Genomic DNA, 27,727 nt, shown 5'->3' on the forward strand with positions numbered 1-27,727 from the left:
ATTTATTTTTCTGTCTTGGGAGGGGGTTGGGGAAATGATCGCAAAGATCCAGTGTCCCAATTCTGTCAACTCATAACTCAAACGTAGGGGAAGAATCCACCAACTTGACACCCTGGAGTGACTTTTGTGAATGGTAACAGTAAGTAACAGAAACCACAGAACCACTGGAACTTTATAACATTGCACTGAAGTAGACTCCATCACCAAAGTCAGGAGAAGTGGAACTCGGGGCAGAGGAGGCACAGCCACCACATCCAGGGACCTTGATCACTACATTACTTCCTCCTCCTGCTTTTGGACCTTTCCATGTTTCCTATTTGTCAGGAGCCAATCCTTATAGACCTTATCTGAGCTCTGCCTCAGAACTGGCTCACAGAGCTTATTGGTCAAGGAATTAGCAGTAGGTCATAGGAGGCCAGATTTGACAAGTTTTTCCTCACACTCAGCTCTGTGTCTGCTTTTTGCTTCCTGTGTCTCTAAGAGATGAGACACTCCTATCGCTGTCCCTTCCATTGAAAAGTGAGTATGTCTCCAAGATATATAAAGAACTCTTACAACTCAACAATAAAACACAAGTAACTCAATTAAAAAATGGGCAAAGGATCTGAATAGTCCTATCTCTAAAAAAGATATAAAAATAACCAATAAGCACATGAAAAGATGCTCAACATCACTAGTCATTAGAGAATTGCAAATCAAAACCACAATGGGACACGACTTCAAACCCACTAGGATGGCTATAGTCAAAAAGACGGATAATAGCAAGTGTTAGTGAGGATATGGAGAAATTGGAACCCTTAGACATTGCTGGTAGGAAGGTAAGAGAGTGCAGCATCTTCAGGAAAGAAGAATCAAGAATATTCTCAATGCTAGAAGTATTAATTTTCTCTTTGGCTTCAGGGTTTTTAAAACTCATGTAAAATATTTATGTGTTGATTTGCCAATTACTACCAGTAGTTTTAGTAATCTTTTTTTTGAGGAAGATTAGCCCTGAGCTAACTACTGCCAATCTTCCTCTTCTTGCTGAGGAAGACTGGCCCTGAGCTAACATCCCTGCCCATCTTCCTCTACTTCATACGTGGGACGCCTGCCACAGCATGGCTTGCCAAGCGGTGCCATGTCCGCACCCGAGATCTGAACCGGTGAACCCCGGGCTGCTGAGAAGCAGAACGTGTGAACTTAACCGCTGCACCACCAGGCCAGCTCCCTTACTAATGTTTTGTATCCACATAGCAAGACCTTACTATCAATTCAAACTTTTCCACAGAATTTTTATACACAGTGACCAGAGGAGTCATAAATCCATGTCTGAGTCCAGGTGTAAGGTGCCATTTTTGAACTGGGAGTGGTAGTTCCATTCTGCATCCTTGCACATCATACAAGTTTCTATATACTATATTTCTTGGTCTTCAAGAGAAAATTTTATTTAATACTGAATAATGTTTTAATTCCACCAAAAGCAGATTCACTGCCATAAAGGCAGAGGACAGCCAGACAACATGAGCTGAATGTAAGTGTCAAGCCTCTTTACACTGGCTGGATTGTGTCCTGAAAGCAGTCGACCATATTCCTTGCTGAGTCTTGGCCAGATGATTGATGATCAATAAAATCAGTAACAACTGCTTGTTGAAAGCACCACAGATTTATCTGTGCCACGTAGGATTTTTAGACTGGATGGAAGTCCGCTTTCATCTGACTAACGTGCTCGGGGTAACATTCCAGAGATGCGGGAGGGGGCAGGGCATAGCATAAGCAAGACCACTTTATCAAGCTCACAAATTGGTGCGTCTGGTGATGGCATAAATCTCATCAGGAGCACTATGAAATGGACTACACACATCTAGAGTAAAATCCACTGCTGGTTATCTGCACAGATGAAAAAAAACTAAAGAGCAAATGATTAAAAATGGTGGATTATGTTATAGAGTCATTTCCCTTAGCTTTGGGGAGTAGTACTTAGAGTTGAACCTGTGCATGTTTGACTTTCTGAGCATTTGCTTCCTACAAAATCAAAAAGCTTTGGGTGGAAACTGTCACTCCCCATCTTCACATTTACTGCATTCTGCAACCTGCTTTGTTCAGAGACCAGATAACGTCTTAGACTGACGTACAGCATGGTCAGAGCAGCCCGGCTCTCTCGCAGGCTCTTCCTGGAGCATGGGAGAGCATGATAAATACTTGGCATCAAATAGTTGCCTCTCAAAATGCAAGCTGCAAGCAAAGGAAAAGTAAAGAGAGGATGAACAAAAATCTCAATAAAGTGGAACTGATGTTATCTGGCTGGAAAGTCAGCCTCATACAAATAAATCAGCAGTAGATGGGAATTAACCATTTACGTGTACCAGCTAACAACAGAAGGCAGCTATCCCCACACCAAAGGACAATGCCTGGCATTCGACTTCCAAAGCTAATTCTTTAAGGAACAGTTTCTTCTTGGATCAGAGCTATTCACACAAAATGCACAGTTCTGGTTCTACGAAAGGCTTGTGAAAAACAATTTTATCTGCCAGTGTTTAAGTTCATTCTTCAAAAATAGGCTTTTCCAGTTCACATTTTCCTTTTTATATATATGGTAAAACGCAGGTCAGGAATACATGTATTTTCTTTTAACGTTCTCAGCAAAAGACACAAAAAAGAAATGAAAGTTAACACAGAGCAGATACCTGCTTACAGGTTTAAACATATTTCTGTTTTCCAAGATAGACTTATAAATATTTTGGATTTGCAGAAATAAAGATACTTAAAATGCCAAAAAAAAAAACCCTCTACTTATTCTTTTATGTCATCTCTGTCTATAAATCTTGAGATGATTATTTTGTTAGAAGAGGGACAATAAATCCATGGCTGGACTGATGGAACCTCACTGTCCATCTGTCGCTAGCCTGGTTCTGACAAGGAGGCAGGACGCACCCCTCACAAGGTAACTGGCCTACCTGGTGCATCTCCAATGATCTGGTCTACAGAATACTCAACATACTTGTCTCTTCATTCCCTCCGTGCCGTATTTTCCTCTCTCAATTAATTTTGTCACAAGGGAAGTTAGGAGACAAATGACTTTTAATTTCTCAGTAATGTTCATACATGAGAACTAAAGGATCTCAGTTATTTGTCACGTCACTGTAATTTATAAGACCATAAAGCCGTGCTTTAATAACTCTCATAAATATATAACAGGTCCTGTATTTCCTGTGATTATCAGGAGGTAGGACAGACAGAAGCTTAGCACATGAGCTATGGAGTCAGACAGCGTGGATTCAAAGCCTGGCTCTGCCACTTACAACTGGTAGGACTTTCTCACCTTTCTGTGCCCCAGTTTTCTCGTAGGAAGATGTGCAAATTCTGAAGATTAAAGGAGAAAATGCCTGGAAGGGGCTTAGAACAGTACCCGGCATATAGTAAATGTTTGGTACATTTTTAGCAAAAAGTATGAAATACAGGCTTTTAAATTTAATTATTACTGTCAGGCTAATATAGCAAGTTTGAAATATTGGGATATGCTGCCAATCATTAATCTTCTTCTTACTGATTCTTTTCTTCTTTAAACAAACCTTTCTTTAACATCTGCTAAGTGCAGAAATGGGGGGAACAAAGATATGTAAGAAACGTCTATGACTTTGAGTTATTAGGGTCCAGTGGGAGATTCTAATAGGTGCAATTATAACACAGTGGGAGGAGGTCCAGTGTTGGAACACAGAGGCGGGAGCTATGAAGGAGGGTGGTAGGAGACAGAAGACAATGTGGGGCCACACTGTGAAAGGGAAGGAGACCGAGATGACCAGGTCTGTGTAGACATTCTGGTACAAGCAAGAGTTGAAACCACGGGGTGGATGAGCCTGTGGGGATAGGCACGTCCGGGAGGAGAGAAAAGTCAGGGATGTTTATTTACTCGTGAACAGAAACTCAACACGTTTTCTTGATTTTTCATCTTAAAATGAATCAGTCAAAATGAAGAAAACTCTCTTTCTACAGTCAAGAAAAACTAAGTGTGTAAATAAGCCCAGCTGGGGTGGGGATGCTGCTGTTTGGGGGTCACTCCGGGGAGGGGGGGGGAGTGGCCTCGGGTGCTGGCATGGGGATGCTGCTGTGCGGGGGTCACTCCTGGGGAGGGGGAGCAGCCTCGGGTGCTGGCATGGGGATGCTGCTGTGCGGGGGTCACTCCTGGGGAGGGGGAGCGGCCTCGGGTGCTGGCGTGGGGATGCTGCTGTGTGGGGGTCACTCCTGGGGAGGGGGAGTGGCCTCGGGCGCGGGTTGGCAGGCTGGTCTGGGGCGAGGCTGTCGGGGCCAGCTGATTGGACCTGGGCTTGGCAAGCTCAGTGGGGTGACCTGAAGGTCTAGTCTCGGAAATGGTGGCGGGAAGGCCTGGTGGACGAGGAGAGGGCTGGTGGGGAAGCTGGGAGGCCACAAAGGTCAGGGAAGAGGTGACTACGCAGATGGTGCTGACTAGATCGGTGGCCACCATGCTGCCTGGAAGCCAGAAAAGCTAAAGAGACGTGCAGGCCAGGGCCAAACAGGAGGGGAACGAAATCGGGTGACTTCCCCAACGCCCGTGTTAAGTGCATCCCGTGCGTTCTGCTTGTTTTTTCCCATCTTCTCACTCGGAGCTGGTTCTCAGTTTAGGACAAGAGGCCCTAAACCAAGTTTAGGGTTGGGAATAAAACTGCTGTGAGAATGCCCCAGGGAAGCGGTTTTGGCTCTGAGGTGTCTTTGGGATGAATTAGATATGAAACCCAGATAGTCTCTATAATCTAGGTAGGCTGCTGGCGGCCCCTTAAAAGCTAACTCTTCTTCCAGGATTAAAAAGTGACCCTGGATGTCAGTATGAAAACTCTGGGAAAGCCTGGAATGGAAGGGCAAAGCCCTCTGCTAACTTTCAGAAACTGTTGTGCTGTGTGGTCACAGGAGCAACATTAGAATTTTACCCTTTCAATGGTGTCTTTTTTTGCTGTATCAAAAGTACTTTAGGGGCTGGCCCGGTGGTGCAGCAGTTAAGTTCACACGTTCCGCTTCAGTGGCCCGGGGTTTGCCAGTTCGGATCCTGGGTGCAGACATGGCACTGCTTTGCAAGCCATGCTGTGGTAGGCAACCCAGACGCCTGTGGTAGAGGAAGTGAGCACGGATGTTAGCTCAGGGCCTGTCCTCCTCAGCAAAAAAAAAAAAAAAAAACTGGAGGATTGGCAGCAGATGTTAGCTCAGGGCTAATCTTCCTCAAAAAAAAAAAAAGTACTCTAAGAACAATCTATTTCTACTACAATTTAATGAAAAACTCACTCAAACCAGTCATTTGGCATCATGCATACTTCAGTGTTCTCTGTACTTCTCCGTCTTCTCTTGCACTATCAGCACCTCTGCAGCTTCACTTTGGAACCAGCTCAGGACATCCGTGCTGCAGCTACGACGCAGAACGTCCAGGTGGAGGGAAGGGCTTTCTTCCACACCCGGACGGGCCTCCTCTTGGACTGCACAGGCAGCCTCCTGCCCCACTGCTCTCAAAGGATCTGCCCTGGGCTTTCCTCCTGCTGAACCATGAGACCAGGAGCCGGGTTTGTATCAACTGACGCTGGCCATCAGGGCTGGGACTGGGGCGAGGGAGGCGAGGCCCCCTCCTCGGGGTAGACTTTAAGGGGGTGCCCCAAACCTCAGTTATCAACACAAATACTATTTTAACACAATATTTTTAAGAAGTAAAAACGAAAGTAAAAAAACCCATGATGAATAAAAGGTCAAAATCTTAAAGACAGGATCGATATTCCTGATTTTTTTGACTCAGCTCCAGTATGGCTCAGCATGGCAGTTACCAACCTTGTCGTTTTACAGTGTTGATATTTTGCTCATCATGGATTTTTCTGCATCCGTTTTATTTTTTAGACATTGCATTACAATATTTTTTCTCTTGATTACTCAGTTTTTGGTGCCCTCTTGAGCTCTGCACCTGTGGCGTGTCCCCCCCCCCCCCCCACCCTCCCAGTCTTCTGCATCCGCCTAAGCAGAGGGGTGGGGCTGTGACCCCGACAGTCATCAGCAAACACCTGCCGCCAGCTGAGCCAGTCAGTCTTTCTCGGAACTCGAGAATGAACTCAGAGACACTAGTTAGATGACAGTGGACAGCTGACCTGAAACGTGGTGCTGAGCTCGGCTGGAGGAGACTGTCGGGTCTCACGCAGGCCAAGGAGGCCCATCCCAACAGACAGAAGCAGAGATGAGAGGGAGGTGTGTGGAAAATTGCGGTATCTAACATAGTCTCTGCCCCTTCTCCAGGATCCTTCTCTGGCACCCCTCTCTTTTGAGAGTCTATTTCCCACAGCACGGAAGCCAGGCTTGGCCACATGGTTTGTTTTAGCTAACGGAACGTAGGCAGAAGTGACATGCCACAGCTGAGGGGAACCTGTAAGTGCCATTGAGTGGCTCTGCCTTGCTCTCTTCCCTCTGCTGTAGGTTGGCATATCCCAGATAGTCTCTTTCAGACTAAGTTCAAGACTAAGGATTGGGCCGGCCCTGTGGCCGAGTGGTTGAGTTTGTGCGTTCTGCTGCGGAGGCCCAGGGTTTCGCCGGTTCAGATCCTGGGTGCGGACATGGCGCTGCTCATCAGGCCACGTTGAGGCGGCGTCCCACATGCCACAACTAGAAGGACCTGCAACTAAGATATACAGCTACGTACAGGGAGGATTTGGGGAGATAAAGCAAAAAAAACAAGAGAAGATTGGCAACAGTTGTTAGCTCAGGTGCCAATCTTTAAAAAAAAAAAAAGACTAAGGAGAATATAGACGAGGGCCACAGCTGACTCAGTGGGCACTGACCTGAGTAAGAAATGAGAAGCTGTTGTAGTTCACTGAGATCCAGACATTGTTTGTTACAGCAGCATAACCTAGTCCAAGCTGACAGAGAGAGAGGGAACCTAGTTTCTGGCTTTCTAGTTCCATTCTCCTTGTAAAACAATTTTTGTTTAATTTCCCATGAAATCCTCTGAGATCACCTAGGTGACTTTTTGTTCCTTACAACCAACAATCCCTGACAAAACTGACATTATTTAGGATTATTCTGTCCTTCAACATTTACCTTACTATGGATTCTGTCTTCCTGTGTGCCAAGGTTAAGTTACATACATACACACACTTTGAAAGTGTCTAGGTGACAGGAGAGCAATTGATCGTACTGGTGCAAAGATAATTTTTGCCTGTGCATTATTCTTATTACTCACAGATGGCTGTGATAATTTTCTCTTACTTTATGCAAACTGTGATTTGACCTGAAATTCCAATTAAGAGCATCTTTTCATGGCACATAGAGGAAGAACAATTTGATACTTCAAAGCGATAACAATATCTTCATTGGAGAATCTTAAAAAAACTGAGTCCTAACGGTTAGGATTTTAGCTTTGTTATTGAAATGCAAAATACCTTTTTAAAATATATGAATACATCTTTGTGTAGCGTTCTTATTCCTTGAGCTTAATTCAAGCGAGCATTCTCCCTAGACCTAATGACGGGGCTCACTCTTCGGGCCACCTCCAGGGCAGCCTCGGTCGTTCTGCACCCTGCCCTCTGGAAGGAGCAAAGGACCCCATGTCCGGGGATGAGATTTCTGTGCAGTAATTGTTGACTAGTGAGAATAACTTCTGTTTTATGCAAAAACTCCCTTTTGTGCCAAACCGAAATTACTGTTATAAACATTTAAATTATTTTTTCAAAATACCTTCACCAATTTCACTTTAGCTCCTTTACACCCATATGGGAGGAAGCAGACACATCACGAGACTTCCGTAAAAGCACCAGCGAGTAAGTGGCAGCACCAGGTCTGGAATCCAGGGCTCCCGCCATCTAGGTCTTTCCATTACTTTTCCATACAAAGAGCAACAATTTACTTCTCTGAATGTTCTCCTTAATACCCGTAAGAATGGTTACATTGCAGACAGAACGTTCTGATTGTACCAGAAGTAAATTTTTAAAAATTTAAAAAACATGAGCATATGCTACCTGTTACATTTACCACAGGAACATCTAGATTATATTGTGTTCACTGCTGATAACACAGTTAACTGAATACATTTTAGTTACATCAAATAACACATTTTGTTACACAAGTATTTGATGAGATGCCACCATACTACAAAGCAGAGATTTTTTCCGGAATACTTTGAAAATGAAAGCATAACAACTGACAGTTTATTTTAAATGTTTAAATTGCAAATCTTCATTAAAAAAAAAGGTAAGAGAAATAACATTTGAGACAAGATTCAGAATAAATAGTCAGCATTTAAGATAGAAAAGAAAAGAAAATCCTTACTCAACAGCACAAACAGAAGAAAATGCTTACAAATATATTCAGTGATTGATAAAACACACCAGGAATTTAAGGATAATGTTTGATTTAGGAATGTGAATTGCTAAAATTACAAAGCAATAATAATGTTTCCATTTGCCTATTTGAAAGTGTACAAAACCATTTTTTTATGTAGCAATTCTTTATACTAACCTGAGTTGGATATAGGAATACAGCAAGGGCTGTTACTAAATAGAAACTGTTACCTGATATTTATAAGGCCACTTTATGCGTTATTATTTGTCATGGATTTTGAAGGGCAAAAATATCTGAAAAGTATTTTAATATGGTCAATTGACAATTTAAGGAATTTTAACTAGCTGTTTTTAAAACCACTTAAAAAATAAACTCATCCATTTTGTCTTGAATGTGTAAGATGACGGCTCAGTGCCCAAGGAAAAGATTTATTCACAGGATTTTCTTTATCACTAGAAATGACTAATTAATATGGTAGAATATTAATGAAAACTTTCAGGTCTAGTAATCCCTGTGTTGATAACTAACTGCCCAACTTTGGGAGAATTACTTAGTGTAATTCTTTGCTCTCCTATGTTTTGAAGGGTAGAGAAATTCTGGCCCATAAGCTTTTGTGAAGATAGAGGTATTATTGCTAGAAAATAAATAGACTATCCGAGAAAATCAAGATTAAGGTGACATGGAGATAGGGTGGGGGAGTAACGTTCATTGTTCATCTAACAGATGATAAGTGAATGTTAAAATCTGTCCTCCTTCTGCTTTATGTTTTTCTTGGCAGCTTAATACTCCTTATATTGACTGAACAAAAATTATACCTACTTACTACTTTGGAAAAAATATGTAAAAGATCAGGGAAGAAATTTTTTTTTTAATGAACTAATGTTCCCTTCCTAGCCTACTTATGTCACGTCAAGAATAACATTATTCTTTTTGAGCAGACATCCAAATTTCAACCCAGTGCTCACCACAGTGTCCACTCACGTCTTCTACTACTGATAAAACACATGGTTTAACATCTGAAATCTACATGGGCTTGACAGAGATTTAAAGGTTGCTTTTGGTCTTAATGAATAAAGTATAGGCCCTTCTGCACAGAAAAATAATGCTGTGGTTTGACCACCCTAATTAGCCTGCAGCTCTAAGTTATTTTTCTGGACGGAATCATTAATTTCTTAGTTCCAAGGATAGTTTTGAAGGGCAATTCAACATAGGCTATAGTTAGCAGTTTAAGAGTGAAATCACATTATGAAGAAAAAATTGGCTGTGAACTAAAAGTTTTGAAAACTTTCAAAATTAAATGTCATTTAACAAAATTTAAATTGAAGTGTTTTAAAAATAGTGGTTCATGCCTAGTGGGGCTCAGATTTGCACTGGATTAAATCTCCATCAGGGCCAATGTGGTTTAACAGGTTACCTGTGAGAACACAGATGGCCGGTAAACACGGACCACAGCCAGTTAATGCTGAGTTGAGAAAACCTCCCTGATTGCTGAAAATGGTGATTTCCTTTTTCTCCCCGTGTCTCTCTCTCAAAGGCCAGCCTTTCCAGTCTCCAAGGAATGCTAGGGAACCCTGAGTGGGGCACAGCTAAGGCCTGGGCACCATCCTCACTGCCCGGCCTCATCCCAGGGCTCCAGACTCAGCGAGAGAAGAAAACCTCGCTACAATGATGCTGAACACCTGCCCTGCCCTGCCCTTCGCATCCCCAGGTAAGTGCATTATTGAAAAAGTAAGAGCCTAATTTATGCACGTCTCAAGAGTGGTTCCCTTCCCTCTAAGCAGCGTCAGCATAACATTATAAAGAGGTCTTTCCTCATGAAGCTTATTTTCCCGTGCGTGTGGGGAGCAATAGATAAATACAAAAGTAACATGATAATTAAAATACACAGCATGCCAGTTAGTGCTGAGGACTACTGAGAAAAATAAAGCAGGGAGCGACCAAGGGGGTGTCTGAGACGAGAGGCAGCAATTGTGGTCAGAAAGGTCTCACTGCAAAGGCGACGTCTAAGTCACCATCTGAAGGAGGCAAGAGTGAGCCCCCCGGATCTAGGGTATTGGGAAGAGTCTTCCGAGCTGAATGAACATCAGATGCAAAGGCCCTGGGGCTGCAAGGTGCTGCTGTAGGTTGAGGAGCAGCAAGACGGAAGGTGTGGCTGCAGCAGAGGGAAAGAGTGGTAGGAAATGGGGTCGATGAGGTTAAAGGGGAACAGGTCATGGAGGTCCTGGTTGCCCATTCTCAGGACCGTCTAAGGAACTAGGGACCACTGGAGGATTTTGAGCAGAGGAGCGGCAGGACCTAACACGTTGTTGAAGCGCCTCTCCTTTACGCGGCTTTGGTGGACGCGCCAACAAGAGCCCAGAAAGAAAAACCTGGTAACAGGTGTCCGCAAGTTTGCAGACAACTACCGAGGGGAAAGGGGTTGAATCCTGGACAAACGGGTGGGCGGGTGGGTGGAGGAGGTGTTACCTGGGAGGCGCACCTGCCTGGCTCTCAGGCCGCGACCGCGCAGACACCTGCGGTCCCGCCAGCCCAGCCCCGGGACCCCTCCCGGAGGGGCAGGGCCGCCGCCTCCAGGCCGGTTGCCATGGCGACCCCCGGCTCCGCTCCGCGCCGCGCCGCCTCCGGAGCGCCCGGCTCCGGGCGCGCATCCCGCGGCGCGGATCACCAGCATGCCGCCCGCGGCGCTCCCCGCCCCCGCGGTGACTCAGGCGCCCGTCCCCCCGCCTCCCCCGGCCCGCGGCCCGGGCCCGCAGCCGGCTCGGCCCAGCTCCGCAGCGCTCTCCCGCACGCCCGCGGCGGCGAGGGGGCGTTTGCGCCTGGCCCGCAGGCCGCGCACCGGGAGGCCTGCTGGGAGGCATGCCCCAACCGCTCTCGGGGGACATTCCACTCCCCCGCGCGCCGCTCAAGGTCCCCCCGCGCTTCCTGCACTGCGCCAGCCCGGGGAGGCAGGCCCTGGCGGCACCTGCACTGCGCCCGCGCTGGGATGCACTGCGCGCGGAAGCGGGCCCGGCGCCGCAACGCCCGAGGCTGGAGGCGCGGGAGGCGGGCGGGTTTCCGTGGGCTCACCTTGTGCAGCTTCCACATGGCCCCCAGGGCCTTGACCTCGTGGTTGGAGTGCTTGCCCTCCTCCAGGCACTGGTAGCACACGGGCATCTTGCACTGCACGCAGTACATGCTGTGGTTCTCCAGCTCGTGGTCCGTGCAGGTGGAGACCTTGCGCGGGCTCAGCCGCCGGCTCACGCGGCCCTGGGCCGGCGGCACCAGGCGGTGCTTGGCCAGGGGCCCCCGGGGCGGGTGGCAGCGCAGGCGGCACGGGTCGCAGTAGAAGACGTCGCACTGTTCGCACATGACGGTGGCCTCCTTGGGCGCCTTCTCGCAGAGCTGGCACTTGAGGGCCGCGGCCTTGCTCTGCTGGTAGCGGTCGATGACCCCCTCCAGGACGCGGTTCTTGGGGAAGCCGCGGAGCCCCCGGTCGTCCAGGATGAGGCTGCGGTGGCACTGCGGGCAGGTGATGCAGGAGTTGCGGGGCACCGGGGCCAGCGCCGGCGACAGGTGGGCGGCGGGCGGCGGCATGGCCGGGGGAAAGACGCGGACGCCGTTGGGGGACTTCTGGCTCGGCGTGGTGGGCGCGCTGGCGAAGCCCCCGTAGGAGCCGTAGCCGCTGTCCGCCTCGCTGTACAGGCTCATCTTGTCCAGGTCCAGGTAGTCGTAGTCGGAGGCGCCGGAGCCCGAGGCGCGCCGGCTGCGCGGGGACTCGGACTCGGGCGTCTGCACCAGGATGTTGCGGGCGCACGCCTGGCACAGGTTGTGCGAGCAGGGCAGCAGGATGGGCTCGCGGTAGAAGGAGCCGCACACCGGGCACTTGAGCTCTTCCTCCATCTCCTCCATGGGGCCGGCGGGCGGGCCGCGGCGCGGCCGAGCGGGCGGCGGGCTCGGGCTGCGGGCGGCGCCCGGCGGGCCTGGCGCGTCCTGTCCCCGCCGGCGCGCTCGGGCTCCCGCTCCCGCTCCCGCTCCCTCCGTGTGAGCCCGCGCCGCCCGCGGACCGCCCCGCCCCGGCCCGGCCCGCCCCGCGCAGCCGCCGAGGGGACGGCGGGCGGCGGGCGCGCGCTCATTGGCCGCACGCGCCGTCCTTCTCCCCGCGGGGACTCGGGGGGACTCGGGGTGACGCCGGGTGAGGGGCGGCTGCGCTCGGGCGGCGAGGTCTCCGGGGCGGGGGTGGCTCAGGCGGGAGGACTCATCGTCGCCGCGCTTCCTCCGACCCCGGCGCGATCCCCGCGAGCCGGGCCGTGCGGAGCCCGCCCTCCCGGGGCTCGGGCCGAGGTCTCCCGGCGGCCGCGCGGCCCAGACCCTCCCCCGGGCGCTCCTCCTCTCGCGACCCTCCCCCCGGCCCTCCCCCGTGGACCCTCCCCCTTGGACACTCTCCTCGGCCCTCCCCCTTGGGCCCTCCCCCTTGGACCTTCTCCCCGGCCCTCCCTCTTGGACCCCACCCCCACCCCCGCCCCGCCCCGCCCCACGCCGCCCCACGCCCTTGGGTCCTCCCGCCGCCCCTTACCCCCCTCCCCCGTCTCTCCCCCAGCCCCTTCCTTTGGCCGGCCCCGCCCCCTCCCCGCGGACCCTCCCCCGCTACCCCCTCCCCCGCTGCCCTCTCCGTCTCTCTCCCTGGGCTCTCCTCCGATCCCCCCACGGGCGGTGTCGGGGTGGTGGCCGCCCTGGGCTGCCTGCTGGGCTCTGGGGGCGCCCCCGTCAGCCTCAGGCCAGCGTTTAGAGGGGACCCGCCGAGGGTCACACCGTGCCCATGGGAAGGCCGGACCCTGGTGAAGACCGGTGCTCCTGCTCTACGCCATAGTCCTGGGCGCGTCGCACAGGCCCTGGGGCGGGGGGCGGGGTGTGACCCGAGGTGGACGCCCCCCTCACGTCCCTGTCCCCGTGCCCAAGGACAGCCCGCCCCGTCCGCACGGTGCCCTCAAGACCCTAGGGGCACCGGCGTGAGCGGCCTAGTGCTGGGTGCTCAGGGCCACATCTTGCTTCCTCCCCCAGGTAGACCACGTCACTGCAGGGTCGCCGTGCTCGACTCCAAACGGCGTTGTTCAGTGTCGTGTGGGCTGAGCGTCCCTCGGTATCGGAAGGGGCGGTGGGATCCTTGTTCCAGCGCTGGTGCTGATGCTGCTGCTGGTGCTGATGCTGGTGGTGGTGCTGATGCTGGTGGTGGTGCTGATGCTGATGCTGGTGCTGATGCTGGTGCTGGTGGTGGTGCTGATGCTGGTGCTGATGCTGATGCTGATGGCCGGGTGGATCCCCTGTTGGTCCCCACAGACTGAGCACCTTTCCCCCTCTCCCCACACAGAGCTGGAGATTCTTGGTCCTGCCCTTTGGAGCAGAACTGCTGATTTGATGATGGAGGACCCCCTCCCCCCAAAAAGAGGAAAATCTTTGAGCCAAGTGACAGTGACATTCTGAAGTACTAACATTTGAAATAGTACGTCTGCCCTTTACTGAGTGATTCATGAAATAAATGACAAAAACTCCAAGTTCTAAGAAATCTTCCAAAGAAGAGAGAACTTGATTATGTGCAGCTACATTTATAATTTAGAACCACTTTACTGCCCAGGAAAAAAATGGACTTTTTATAACCCCACCCTTGGAGAAATAAATTAGGTTATCTTTCCAACACCTTCTCCAGTTGCAATGAAAACAAGACTTGATCGCTATTTGGGGGAAAAAAGTTCTCCTTGTTTGTTAAAGTTATGCTAATCACAAATGCTATGTGATTTATTTTTAACCTGGCTTTTAATTAGTTGAGTCCAGAGCATCCAAAGGCACATACTCCCTGCACAGATGTAGAATTTCTTCGTGTGGGTTTGGAATGTTTTACGTATCTGCAGGATACATGTAATTTATGGGTCCCAAGCGAGTTTGCTAATAAGAAGTAGTTATTATTAAGAAACTGTTAGGACTGTCAGTACCACTCATAATTTACAATCCTTTCTGTGACTTTTGTATGCACGTGGCTGAAAGTCACAGTAGCCTTGGGCCAGGGCTTTCAACATTCCAAAGTGAGCAGCTTTTACTCTTTTTATGAGTTTGAACTTTGCTTATCACAGTATACCATCTGCTCAAGACTGAACATTTGTGTCTCCCCAAAATTCATATTGTCAACTTAAAAAGAAAACTTGCCTATTATTTTATCTCAAAGTGAACTTATTCTGGAATAGCCAAAAGAATTACAATTCAGCATGTGCCTGCTATGGCAAACCATAAGCAAGTCCAAAAAAGAACAGAGAGGAGCTGCTTTTATAGAGAAAAAGGAGAGGAGGGTGGGGCTGTTCCAAATGAAGTTCCATTGGGGGAAAGTAACAGTTCAGGACAAAAACTGCTTCTCATTGGCTGAGCTGCTACATTTCCCAATGGCTGAGCTGTGGTCTTTCTCATTGGCTGGGCTGTGGTGTTTCTCAATGGCTGGGCTGCGGTCTTTCTCATTGGCTGGGCTGTGGTCTTTCTCATTGGCTGAGCTGCAGTGTTTCTCATTGGCTGGGCTGTGGTGTTTCTCATTGGCTGGGCTGTGGTGTTTCTCATTGGCTGGGCTGTGGCGTTTCTCATTGGCTGGGCTGTGGTGTTTCTCATTGGCTGGGCTGTGGCGTTTCTCATTGGCTGGGCTGTGGTGTTTCTCATTGGCTGGGCTGTGGTGTTTCTCAATGGCTGGGCTGTGGCATTTCTCATTGGCTGGGCTGCAGTGTTTCTCATTGGCTGGGCTGTGGTCTTTCTCATTGGCTGGGCTGTGGCATTTCTCATTGGCTGGGCTGCAGTGTTTCTCATTGGCTGAGCTGCAGCATTTCTCATTGGCTGAGCTGTTGCTGGATGGGGAGAGAAATCTTCCTTCAGTAATAAAGTAGTTTGACTTCTTGTCCAGGATGCAAGTGTTTGTCTCTCCCTGTTTGGAGTAATCGACAATGTGTGATGGGGTGAGAGCTCCCCCTGCAGGCCTTGCGGATTCCAGTTTAGTCAAGGTTTCTATCATTAATTTCCACAATATAGTGAAATCCTAACCCCCAAGATGATGGTCTTAGGAAGTGGGGTTTGGGGAGGTGGTTAGGTCGTGAGGGCAATTAGCGCTCTTATAAAAGACCCCAGGGAGCTCTCTTGCCCCTGCCACCATGCGAGGACACAGCGGGAAGACTGCCATCTATGAACCAGGAAGTGGGCTCTCACCAGACACCAAATCTGCCGGCACCTTGATCTTGACTTCCCCACCTCTGGAACGATTAGAAATATATTTCTATTGTATATAAGGCCCCCAGCCTGTGATATTTGTTTTAGCAGCCGAAACAGAGGAGGATACCATCTAAGAGGTCTGCTTATTAGCAGAAAACTTAGACTTAGTTCAAAGTAAAGGACAGTCTTAGGGATGTCTGTGGTGTAACTGTTGGTTTCGCAGAGATGCAAGAGAATACAGATTTATGAGATAGCTAGTACGCAGACATTGAGATGCTTTAGCTGTTAGATCTGCATGGTGGGGAATTAGCTAAATCAATCCTGGGAGAGCTCTTAAAATGGCTGTCACGTGAGCGTGCACTCTGTCCCAGCCAGTGGTTTATTTATTTACGAGCATTACCTGGTTCAGTCCCTGTACCAATGAGAAGAGATGGGTGCACTTATCTCCTTTGTAAAGATGGGTAAACTGAGGACGAGCAAAGTACTCAAGGTCCAATGTTGGTGAGGCTGCGATTTGAACCCAGGACAGGCAAGTTTGCTTCTTTGTTGGTTCATTCATTCACTCAACAAATGCTGAGTTCTGTTCTCTGTCAGGCTCCATGTGTGGTAAACACCCCAGATGATCTTTAACTTCTGCGCTATTCTGCTCACCTTCCCTGAGTTTATTGTTTTTCTTGAGTTCATTTGTCTGAAGTACTGTTGTAAGCCTTTGAAGATTTTCACCTCATGTTGCACTATTTGGCCATAATGTACTTTAAAGCCCCCTCAGTGAGTTGTGTTTAAAGGGCAATAAAAATCTGAATGTAACTGATGATGCTATAGAAATACTACAGGGAATGTCTTCCCTCTCCAGCTGGTGATCAGCCCACGCCCAGAAGCACGCAGAGTGATGGCCCTGGACTTCCATAATTTCTGGGGTGACTGCACATGTTCTATTTGGGGTGAAGTGTCCGATTATCATCCGAAACTCACTAAACTGTTCACCAAAGGAGGTTCTTGAGCAACGAGTTGAGCAAATTTAAAATGTACTAGCAGCTTTTCCATTCTTTAAGTCAAATGTTTTCCAGTAAAAAGGTTAGGTGCTTTCCTATTTAGTTTTGACTACAATGCTTGCTTATGAACACAACAGTCTCTCTGATTCTAAAGAATGAACACCCAGAGAAGAAAGAATTCTCTTCCCCCTACATTCTCTCCTGGAGCCATCAATCCTGAGTTGTAAGGGAAAAAAAACAATGAAAGGAGCTGATTTTAGGCTCTGGCTCTTTAAGATTCTCTGACACGTAGATAACAATATTCCGTATTTACTTTGCGATTAAGGATATTGCTCAATGTGGTTTGTAAAAATTGGATTATTTGGAAAGTGATGGGTGTGATGTTCTATTTCAAAAGAAGTTCTTTTTATGGGGTAATTTAGCCCATTAATATTTAACTTTATACTTGTAATGTTTGCGCTATCCTTTCACAACTTCCATATTTATTTATTGTTGATATTCTTTTGTCTTCTATTGTGCAATTATTGTAGTAAATTAAGACAGTTTTGCCCAGTTAGTACTACTGGTAGATGGCCTTATTCAAATTCTACAGTATTTCTAACGACAAGTAATATATCACCAATCCTCTGGGAAGGGTAGACAGGAGAATCTGGGAAGACAGAGGTTTAAGGAATCTTGTATTAAGGTAAGGGAGTTGGAGGATAAATCCAGAGAATTGTGAATAATAGAAATCCCAGAAGGAGGAAAAGGCACACATGGAGGAAAAATTACAGTTGAGAAAAATAATTTTCCTGAATCAAAGAAGGATATGAGATTACAGATTGAAAGGATTTTAGAATTTTTATAGACAACATTGATGAAAAAAACTCTGGCATATACAGATACAATTCTTGAACTCCAAGGAAAAAATAGCGTCTTACAATCTCCCAGGCAGAAAGAACAACTTAATTATAAAGAAAAAAGAATCAGATGGCATTGGACTCCTTTCTGCAGCCTTGAAGGCATGAAGCATGTGAGATAAAATCTACAGCCTCCTAAAAGTAAAAGAAGGCATCCTAAATAGTTTATAGCCAGCAAGATATCACTTGATTGTCAGGTTAAAGAAAGATATTTGCAAGAATTTGGAGAACATAGAACATCTGAGAAAAACACTTGAGAAACGATTTTAAGCTAAATAACAAATAAATCTTAACAGAGTCCTCGAGATGAGCAAGGAGCTAGTGGGAAAGTAAAAGTATTCTGAGGACTTGATATTACTGGGGAGAGAGAAGAAATGGGAAAGGAAGGTGAGAAAAAGAATACTTTGGTTGGAAGGATTACTTAGTATCTTTTCTTTTTCACATAATAGGAAATACGTGCATTATGAGGCCTGAGAAAGGAAATGTAACTATTAATATTAAAATAATGGAAAGTGCAATAGAACTCACAGTTAGTAAACATTGGGAAAATACTATGTGAGACTCTCTGGCAACAAATTTTAAAGCCTAAAGGAAATGGATACTTTCCTGGCAAAATATATATTAACTGAATTAATCCCTCAAATGCAGCGCCAGGGTGGCATCAGCTCTCTTTACTGGTATCTGAGTATTTTCAGAATTGGATACCTTTAATATTTTTATGGAAACTTAATTTTTGTTTTTTGTCAACATGTCAAGGTGGGATTTTTGCCTCATGCAGAGCACTGAATGGTTGAAGATATTGAATTGAGCTGTTAAATTAATGGATTTTGTGTAAGTTATGATGGTCTTAATTTGGTACTTGTAAACAGTGCCAGGTAGGCTTTCTCCCTACGATATTCCAAGAGTTCAGGCAGCGGAGGGATTTAGAAAGAACATTTTTTAACCATCAGTTAATCTACCATGTAAAATTGCTGTAAATGATAATGTGTACAGGTTTTCTGTTCAAATATTAATTTGTAAACTTTTTGTTAAGACTGTTATGTTTCTATTGCTTTTGTATGGAATGACATTGCAAGAATTAAAAGAAAAGAATCCTCAAAAAGTATTGCTCAAATGCTCTCAAAGTAGGAAGCTTGAATAGACCAACCTCCATAAAAGAGATTTGAAAGGTAACTTCACATTTATCACTAAAAAGGATAGGATGGTTGCACAGATGAGTTCTAGTAAACTTTTTAAGAACAAGTAATTTTAATGCTATTGAAATAATCTAAATTAAAGAAAAATATAGAATGTTCCCCAGTCCACTTTATAAAGCCATCATAACTTTAATAACAAAATATGATAATATAGTTAACAAGGAATGCAATAAGCCAAAAAACTATATGCCAGGACCATGTAAGTAACAGAGGCAGAAATGCCAAACAGGATATTAGCTAATGGATTTCAGCACTGTAAGAAAAGATTAATAAACGACGACCAGGTAGGGATTTTTCCAGGAATCTAAGTATGATTAAGCGTCAGGAAAACTATCAACACAATTTATTACGTGAACAATGAAAGGGGCAGAATTCCCTCTTTTGGCCATATGGGAAGAATCCTCCTCCCACAAATGACTTAAAAGCAGGATTAACTATAGGAAACTATTGTCAGACACTGGGTCACAGGCAGCCGAGGGCAGAGATTCCTGGGAGAAGGCAAACGCAGAGGTGGGCCCTGCCTTTATCCAGGCTTTCTACCTGGTGGTAATTACCAGACTGTGGTACAGGGCGGAGGAACCCAAATGAAGCCCAGCTTGGGAAGGTCAAGGAAGCTAGAATCTGCAGAGAGAAAAGAGCTAGAGAGAGAAAGAGTTCCAGCATCTGCATGGGGATTTGCAAAATGTGTGCATGTACAGGGTGAACTCACTGAATGTACGAAAATCAATTGTACCTGCATACAGCAGCAATGCACAGTTAGCAATCGACATTAAAAACTGTACCACTTACAACAGCATCACAAAACCTGAAGTTGAAATAACGAGATATGCGCAAGATCTATACATGGACAACTACAAAACATTCCAGAGAGAAAGTAAAGGCAACTTTAACAAATAATGAGATATGCCGTGTTCACAGATTGGTAGACTCAACATTGTTAAGATGGCAATTTCCCCTAAATTGATCTATAGAGTTGATGCAATTTTAATCCAAATTTTCAGAAGGCTTTTTCAGGGGAGAGTAGAAACTTGAAGAGGTAAAGAAGCTAGAACAGCCAAAAGTATTTTGAAAAAGATCCTACTTGAAAGATTTATCCTAAATGATTTTAAGACTTACAATGAAGCTATAGTAATTAACATGTGTTTGTGGCTTAAGAATATACACATAGATCAATAAGACAGAAATAATCTAAAAATAGAATCTATGGTCAATTAATTGTAGGTAAAGATTCTATGGAAGCCATATGGAAACGTCTATTAAAAACAAACATCTAACAAGCTTAAACAGGTTAATTCACCAATCCCACTGCTAGGAAACTATGTTATAAAAAGCCTCAATATGTAAGAATACTTGTAAAAAGATGTTCAGATTGTCTGCAAAGTAGGAAAAAACCCCAAACTTTCATTGACAGTGTATTATGTTGCATCCATACCACGGAATATGATGAAGCCGTTAAAAAAGAATGAACTGGCTAGTGTTTGATTTAGAGGGATTTCCATCAAGTATTGCTGATTCAGAAAAGGAAGATACACAGGAGTGTACACAGATGATTTTGATTTTGGCTGGTTGACAATGACCCCTGCTCAAAACACGTTTGGGTAAATACGTTTGCGTGTGGTTTTATGAACGTGTAGAGATGTGTTAGAGCATGCACACCAGCTACAGCATGGTCTCCTGGTGAGGGCAGGGAGGGGTTACAGGCGGAGAAGGAGGGGAGTGCGGGCGTCATTCAAAATGTACCAATTCTACTTTCCCAGCACACAGGCTATGCCACTTATGTAGACTAAGTTTATGTGTCTTATGTGTTTTATACACACACACACACGCTTTTAAAGAAAAACCACCTAGATGTACTGATACTGACATATAGGGTTATCCTAATATCCTATCAAATGAAAAAGAGCAAGTTGAAGGCTAATGTGTATATTATGATTCCTTTTTGTTAAAAAGCAATCAACCAACCCACACACCCCTAGATACTTATTTATTCACTTGAACTTCTATTTGTGAACAAGGAGAAAGGGAGTCAGAATACCATGTCATCAGCACTGCTTCCGCGCTGGGAAAGGAGCAAAGAGAAAGATGATTGGCTTGGTCTTTATACACCTTTGTACTAGGTTGTTTCATTTTTTATAATAAGTGTTGTAAAGTGTTATAATTTGAAAAACATCTAATAAATTCCTTTGAGAAGAATTTTGAACTGATTTCTGAAGGAGTGTGAGCAGTTCTTCTCCTGTCTGATCTTTGTTCTTGTATATTGTACGAGAATTTGGAAGCATGTCTTATGGTTCTCATCTTCTATTTTGGAATACTACTTTACATATGCTATTATAGTGTTAATCCGACTTTATATGAGGATTTACTCGGTTCTTATGCATTCTTTAAGCGTTCAAATATTTTTTCCCTGCCTTTGAGAAGAAGATAACTTGCATGAAAAATTAACTTGCTGGCAGGATCTTTTTTCTTTAGGCCTTCAGTAAATGCCCCAGGCTCTTCTCTACTAAGTCTCAAAGTCAGAAGTCATTCACACCTCAATTTCTTTTAAATTTAGCCGTTACTACTTTTGTTAATGCTAGAAGACACTGAGTATAGGAATTCTTCTATTAGGATTTTGAAATTGGAAAACTGAAAGGATGAGTACATTAGTGGGGGACTAAGCAGAAAGTCCGTGTGGTATACTAGAGGCCAAATTAGCCAGCATGGGTATACGGAAGCGAAAGCTTCGGGATCGTGTCTGGTGTGGTAGGTGTGACCCGTGCCTAGCAACACCTAGGTCTCCTGTCCTTCCTGAGCCTGTGGGAGACTCCCCATCCCAACTCCTTGTTGTTAGGCAAGACTTTGACCAGTTCTGGCCAAAGAAATGTGTGCAGAAGTGATGTGTGACAATCCCAGACAGAGGCAGTTGAAAGCTCTCACACAATGTTATGGAAAATGTGTTGAGATTTTGTTGAACTGTAAGATCAAAGCTGCCTGGATCACTGAATCTCCATGCAGAAAACAGCTATCAGAATTGTTGATTCACTGCCTGGAGAACAACCGAGGAGAAATTAACGTGTCATGTTAAGCCAGAGACATGAGGGTCGCGTGTTACTGTGACAGAGCAGAGCCTAACCTAATACAGAAAGAAAGCGAGATGAACGCAAGAGACAAGTCGCAAGGACGGCCCTTGAGAAACAAGGCAACCGTGTTGCTTCTTGACGGCTTATCCGTTACAGTTCCCACAGGCCTGGCGCTACTGCGGTTTCTCTACTCGTATGCCTGTGAACCTATTGGTATCTACAATAAATTTAACTTTCCTTGGTTAGCTTCAGAGTTTTCTTTTTCCTTGCAATTAAAATACCAAAATCAAAGGATTTGGTTAGTCATTTTAATCACTTCCAGATTCAGATCTGCACTGTGGCAGATGCTGTTGGTTCCCTGCCCACCTGGCCTTACCTTGTACGTCTTCATGTCGAAGGCTGCCTGGCACAAAGACCTGGGAGTGTTTGAGGCATTCCTCTAGCCGAGGAAGCGTGCTCAGCCAAGACACAGGGCAGGCCAGGTGCTGGGGAGTTCATGCCCCAGTAATGCTGGGTGGGGGAGGTTTTGGTGGATAAACACCCAAGTTCCTAACACCTCTTGGCTGAGAGAATTTTGAGGCATGTTCCACAGTCTCCCAGTTTCCCAGTGATCAGCTCAAGTTGCCGAAACGGGGGTAGTAACTCTTCCCTTGTTGGCTGCCTTCCTGTCTTTTCTCACTTCACTTCCTTAACGGGGTTCCTTAGCAAGATCCCCCCAGTGAGATACTTCCACTTAAATTCATGTCCGGGTCTGCTTCTTGGGGGAATCCAAGCCAAGATTTCCATTTTGTGTGCACAAGCAGGCATGAAGGGAAGCTTCGTTTCACGACGGTGGCATCCGTTCCTCCATTTTCAGTGGTGTCCTGCCCATTCTGCCTTCTATGTTACCTAATTTCACTCCAGCATTTCCAATTGGTTCTTTTTTAGTTTCCGTCTCTTTGTCGATGTTCTCATTTTGCTCACGCATCATTTTCCTGATTTCATTTAGTTGTCTGTGTATCCAAGCACAATGAACTTCTTAAGACACCTGTTTTGAATTCTTTGTCGGGTAATTTGTAGACCTCTGTTTCTTTAGGGCCAGTTTTTGGAGATTTATTTTGTTCCTTCATTTCGCCGTTTTCCCCGTTTCTTTGTACGCCTTGTAATTTTTTTTTTTTTCCTGTGAGTTGGATATTTGAAATAGCAGCTACCTCGTCTAGTCTTTATGGAGCAGTTTGGTACAGCGGGAGACCTTCACCAATCACACTGGCCAGGATTCGGGGACCTCTCAAACCTTCTGGGGCTGTGTCTTCGCCAGGCTTGTGCGGGTAACTCCACAATTAGAGGGGTTTGCTGGTCTGTTTTCAGGAGCTTGTGATCGCTTGCTCCTTCTGGAGTTTGTCTGTGGTACTGCAGGTTCTCTGGAGCTCTCGTCGTTCTCCGTGGCCCCCAGCCATTTAAGTAAGCCTCTCCATCAGCAGTCCAAATCCAGGGAGACAGAAACCAGTCCCAGGGCAGCCCCCGAGAAGCTGGAATGTTGAACACATTCCCTTCTTCTCTTCTTTCCCTCCTGAGGGAGAGGCCACGAGTTGGGCGTTTTCTCCTGATGGTGCTAAGCTGCCAGCTGAGGTGAGGGGCAATTGCAGATGGAGCCCGATGCGTTCCTCACCTGTCTCAATGCAGCTGTTCTCGGCTTTGTACACACTTGGGCTCCTGCCCCTTCTCGGCTAGCTTCTGGGGTCTCACAGAGGCATTCTGATCCATGTGTTGTTGGTAACCAGCGTCTCCATGTGGGGAGGAGAGCTGGAGCTTTCTATTCTGTTATCTTTCTGACATTGTTATCTTCCATTTTTAAATTGAATTTAGTTTATTTGTATTTCCAGCCCACATAATATAATTTTTTCTTTTAATCTTTAAAAACCTTTCAGGAGATCACAGAATATATAACAAAAGAGCCTGTGTTCGCTCGGAACTGTATAATTAACGGAAGAGGTTCATATTCATTATCTAATTTGTTAAAACTCTGCAAGGTAGTTAAGGCAGGCATCTTAATTTTACAGGTGCAAAAACTGGGACTTCAAGAAACCTAGTGACTTCTCCAAGGTTACAAAGTAAGGATCAGAGCCAGGACTTCTGATATCTGGTCCAATTCTCTTTCCTCTACACTGAGCTGGCAGAAAAGCAAGAATGAAGTTATTATTCATATTTTTTATTGTTGGTGAGGGAAAGAACAAGGGAAGAGAATCTGCAAAGATCTTGGACTTGAAGTCTTGAACGGACTGATTCTTTCAACCTGACTGCTCCCTGAAGAGGGAAAGCACAGATGACAGTTCTAAAGGTAGATTTCTGAGGACTGCATGAGCTATATGATCTTGAGCAGGGCCTGCACCTTGCGGGTCCTAAATTTCCAAGGCTGTAACAGAATGCCTTGATGCTGACTCGGGGTAGTTTCATTTATCGCTGGTTTTTGAGCCCTAGCTTTTTCCGTTTACCTGACCTACTCTGGATGAGAGCCTGAATGAGCAAGATCGTTTTCCATGCCCTAAATCCATGATTAAAATCTCTTGGAATTGCTTACAATCACCTCTTAATTGATTAGCTATCATTTTACAACACTTCAAAGTGCTGAATGCCCATTTGGTTCTTCACTGCAATCTCCAATTCTCCTGGAATAATTCCTTGTGCAGCGCAGATGACAAATAATCATTTATGGGTTGAATGAAAATCCTCTTTCATATTCTTACAGATTCAAATTGACTGTAATATGGGGCTTTTATCTGAATGGCATTTTTCTTTGTTGTTTTGGAAATAGCTTGTTTTCTAAAATGGCAGTTAAAATAATCTGAGTAGAGATAATTATGGGCTTAATTTTAAAGAATAGCAATCAATTAAAAATATTTATTGCTCATTTGTTGATTATGAGAGACTTGAGAAAGACATCTCTGCTCTCTCCGAGCTCATGTTTTACTGGAGAACAAGACAAAAGTCGCTCCTGATCACAGCGGAGACCGTAAGTGCCAGGAAGGGTTCCAGAGAGTCGTGGGGTCAGAGGAGGGCGGCATGTGGGGGTGAGGTTGTGGAACCTTTGTGGGGAGGATTCCAGAAGAAAGAGCCAGTTAGTAGGGACATAGTAAGGAGGGAAGTTGAAGTCTGGGGCTTTTGAAGACGTAATTTGCAGTAAAAGGGAGTCAATCCTGAGTTCCTGTTTTTGTGTCTAGGACACAAGAATATATGGATGGAGGAGGCAGCTGGACTTTTTCCAAAAGGGCAGAAACACGTCCACAAGTCTTAGCATCCTCTGAAAGACATGAAATAACTCCTTGGTAACTTATGAAACTCTGATATTCTCCACAGTCTAGACAGGAAAAATGGAGTTTAACAACATATTTTTTAGTGAAAAAAAAATAGTATGTGTTCATTGTTTTAAAAAATAAGCAATTTGGAACCAAGAATTGAAGTCCTTTTACTTTTTTGGGTACTCCATCTCTTTGACTGCAAAGCTGAGGCAAGGCCACGTAATATTTATTCAGGTGACTCAAATAGCACAGACTTCTCTCTTGTTTGCTGGTCCAGCCAAAGCCTTCCTGAGAGAAGAGGAGTTGACACAGAAGGACGGGTGAATCTCGATTCTCTCCTCTGAGGCTGTCATGGAACGCCAGCAAGTCCACCTGTTTCTAACAACCTGAACAACCAGCTCAGTTTAACAAAAACGAAAGCAGGCCCCTAGAGCTAGATGTTTTCCATAGGTACAGCTCAAGTCAGAAATAGGTCCTTAAGGGTAGCTCCCTTTATTCAATATAGATAAGATTCCTATACTGATAATTCCATAGAATTTTATGAAAATTCAATAAAACCGTGCCAAGAGCTATGCTAGATGCTAGGGATACAAAAGTGAATAAGAAATTTCATTCTATTTTTAGATTCAGGATAACAGTGGCAAGTGACAAAGAAGACCCAGTGAGGCTTTGCCTTGTGTAGGCCGACTGACCTTTGAGGGTAGCTTAGACATGCCACCAAAAGTGGCTACTCTTAGGCCCGTGGCTGGGTAGGCCTCTGAGTAGCAGAGGTTGGTTCAATCTCAAAAATTAAAATCTCCAACCACCACCACACCCTCGACAGCTGGTCCAACCTCTGGCCCTAGAGAAAGGAAGAGTTCTTTCCCCATTCTCATCACAAGACCCACCTCCATTGCTGTTCCAAGATAACCGGCAGCGGGCCGTCCTTTCTTGTCCCTTCAGGAGTGAATCTGCATCAGTCAGAGTTTCCGTTCCCAGGTCTAGACAGTCCAAATAGTTGGCGGCACATTTTCGAAAGCCTGGCTCACTCGGTTTTTGAAAATTATTAGAATAAACAACACTTGAAGGCAGCACAGTCTAGGGCTAAACTTAGGTAACAATTTTCTTCTACTTCTACCACGGACAGAGATACACCCAAGATGTTATTAAACAGAATGTCGAACATCCCATTGGAAGTACGTACGTTCCAGTTAATGCTGACAAGGCAGAGTTCTCCACCAAACAATAGGTGAGAATTTGCTTAGTTTGGAGATTTTCCCTGAAAAGAGAGAAATCTGTTCAACTGATGTTACCATCGCTAAAGACAAAAGATTCTTTCCCTTGTAAATGACACCCCCCCCCATGCAGGTGTCCCCATCACCCTCTGCAGGGCTGATGAAGCCTTGCATCGGAGGTGTCTGTGGGTGGGGACCACGTCTCTGAGGGTGCAGACTCGTCACATTTTGGCATCTTGTCTCTTGGTCAATGAGTATCTACTAAGTGCTTATGGGGAGCATTGCATTACATTTGCTGCTTTTAATGTCTTTGTGTGTGTGTGTGAGGAAGACTGGCCCTGAGCTGACATCTGTGGCCAATCTTCCTCTTTGCTTGAGATGTTGAGAAATGGTTTTCTGCAAAGGCTCATGTCAATGACCATTCACAACAGAGAATTTCACTTCAGTTCAAAGGAAGTTCTCTTGACTACATTCTTCTTGAAGAGGAAATCAACTATAACAGAAGTCTAGACTATCAAACCTTCATTTTTCTTTTGTTAGGCTATTCCTCCAAAGATTTTAATGTGTATTCCTTTGGGGTCAGTTCTGAATTTTGGGAGGTGATGAATTGGCAGACTAATGATACACTCTTAACAGCCATGCTCCAGAACGCCCAGAGGCCTGACGGGAAAGGGGGCCCAGCCCTTCCCTCCGCTCAGCCTCTCTGCTCAGGATTTCTTGAGTCTGTTGCACAAAGTGATCAGCTGCATTGCATAGGGAAATAGATGGGAGATTATAGGTAATTGAGAAGGCGAGTGTAGTGGGCTTTGGGTACCAGAGGGTAGAGGAGTGGACCCAGCAAGGGGAACAAGGTGCATAGAACAACACACATCTGCAGGATGGGTGACATTACGGACTCCAGATCAGTGATGGCGATGTCTCATGCCAGAGCTGGAGGAGAGAGACAAACAGGGGGCAGCTCATTGCTGCTGAGAAGGAAGGGCCAGGGGTGGACTGTGCACAGTGGGGACAGGGCTCAGAAGGAACGGCCAGGGGTGGACTGTGCACAGTGGGGACAGGGCTCAGAAGGAACGGCCAGGGGTGGACTGTTGACAGTGGGGACAGGGCTCAGAAGGAACGGCCAGGGGTGGACTGTGCACAGTGGGGACAGGACTCAGAAGGAACGGCCAGGGGTGGACTGTGCACAGTGGGGACAGGGCTCAGAAGGCAGGGCCAGGGGTGGACTGTGCACAGTGGGGACAGGACTCAGAAGGAACGGCCAGGGGTGGACTGTGCACAGTGGGGACAGGGCTCAGAAGGCAGGGCCAGGGGTGGACTGTGCACAGTGGGGACAGGGCTCAGAAGGAACGGCCAGGGGTGGACTGTGCACAGTGGGGACAGGGCTCAGAAGGCAGGGCCAGGGGTGGACTGTGCACAGTGGGGACAGGGCTCAGAAGGAACGGCCAGGGGTGGACTGTGCACAGTGGGGACAGGGCTCAGAAGGAACGGCCAGGGGTGGACTGTTGACAGTGGGGACAGGGCTCAGAAGGAACGGCCAGGGGTGGACTGTGCACAGTGGGGACAGGGCTCAGAAGGAACGGCCAGGGGTGGA

The 27,727-nt window shown here is 46.3% G+C and overlaps 1 protein-coding gene and 1 long non-coding RNA gene across 12 annotated transcripts in view; one reads left to right on the top strand and one right to left on the bottom strand.

Moving 5' to 3' along the window:
• TRIM9 (tripartite motif containing 9) overlaps positions 1-12,624 on the bottom strand; it is a 108,323-nt gene extending 95,699 nt beyond the window's left edge. For 5 of the 11 annotated variants that reach the window (XM_070242909.1, XM_070242900.1, XM_023625186.2 and 2 more), the window contains exon 1: positions 11,359-12,327. In XM_070242909.1, coding sequence (XP_070099010.1) covers positions 11,359-12,180 — 822 coding nt within the window. In that variant the 5' untranslated portion in view covers positions 12,181-12,327. Of the gene's footprint in view, positions 1-11,358 lie in introns of all 11 variants that reach the window. The other 6 variants (XM_070242917.1, XM_070242898.1, XM_023625161.2 and 3 more) reach the window with 3 other exon arrangements.
• Positions 12,413-13,958, top strand: LOC138919010 (uncharacterized). Its single transcript, XR_011428897.1, has 3 exons — positions 12,413-12,463; positions 13,330-13,408; positions 13,637-13,958. It is a non-coding gene; the product is annotated as an uncharacterized lncRNA (long non-coding RNA).
• The last annotated feature ends 13,769 nt before the right edge of the window (positions 13,959-27,727 follow it).

The sequence above is a fragment of the Equus caballus genome, chromosome 1 (genome assembly GCF_041296265.1).
Source record: "Equus caballus isolate H_3958 breed thoroughbred chromosome 1, TB-T2T, whole genome shotgun sequence".
NCBI classification, from domain to species: Eukaryota; Metazoa; Chordata; class Mammalia; order Perissodactyla; family Equidae; genus Equus; species Equus caballus.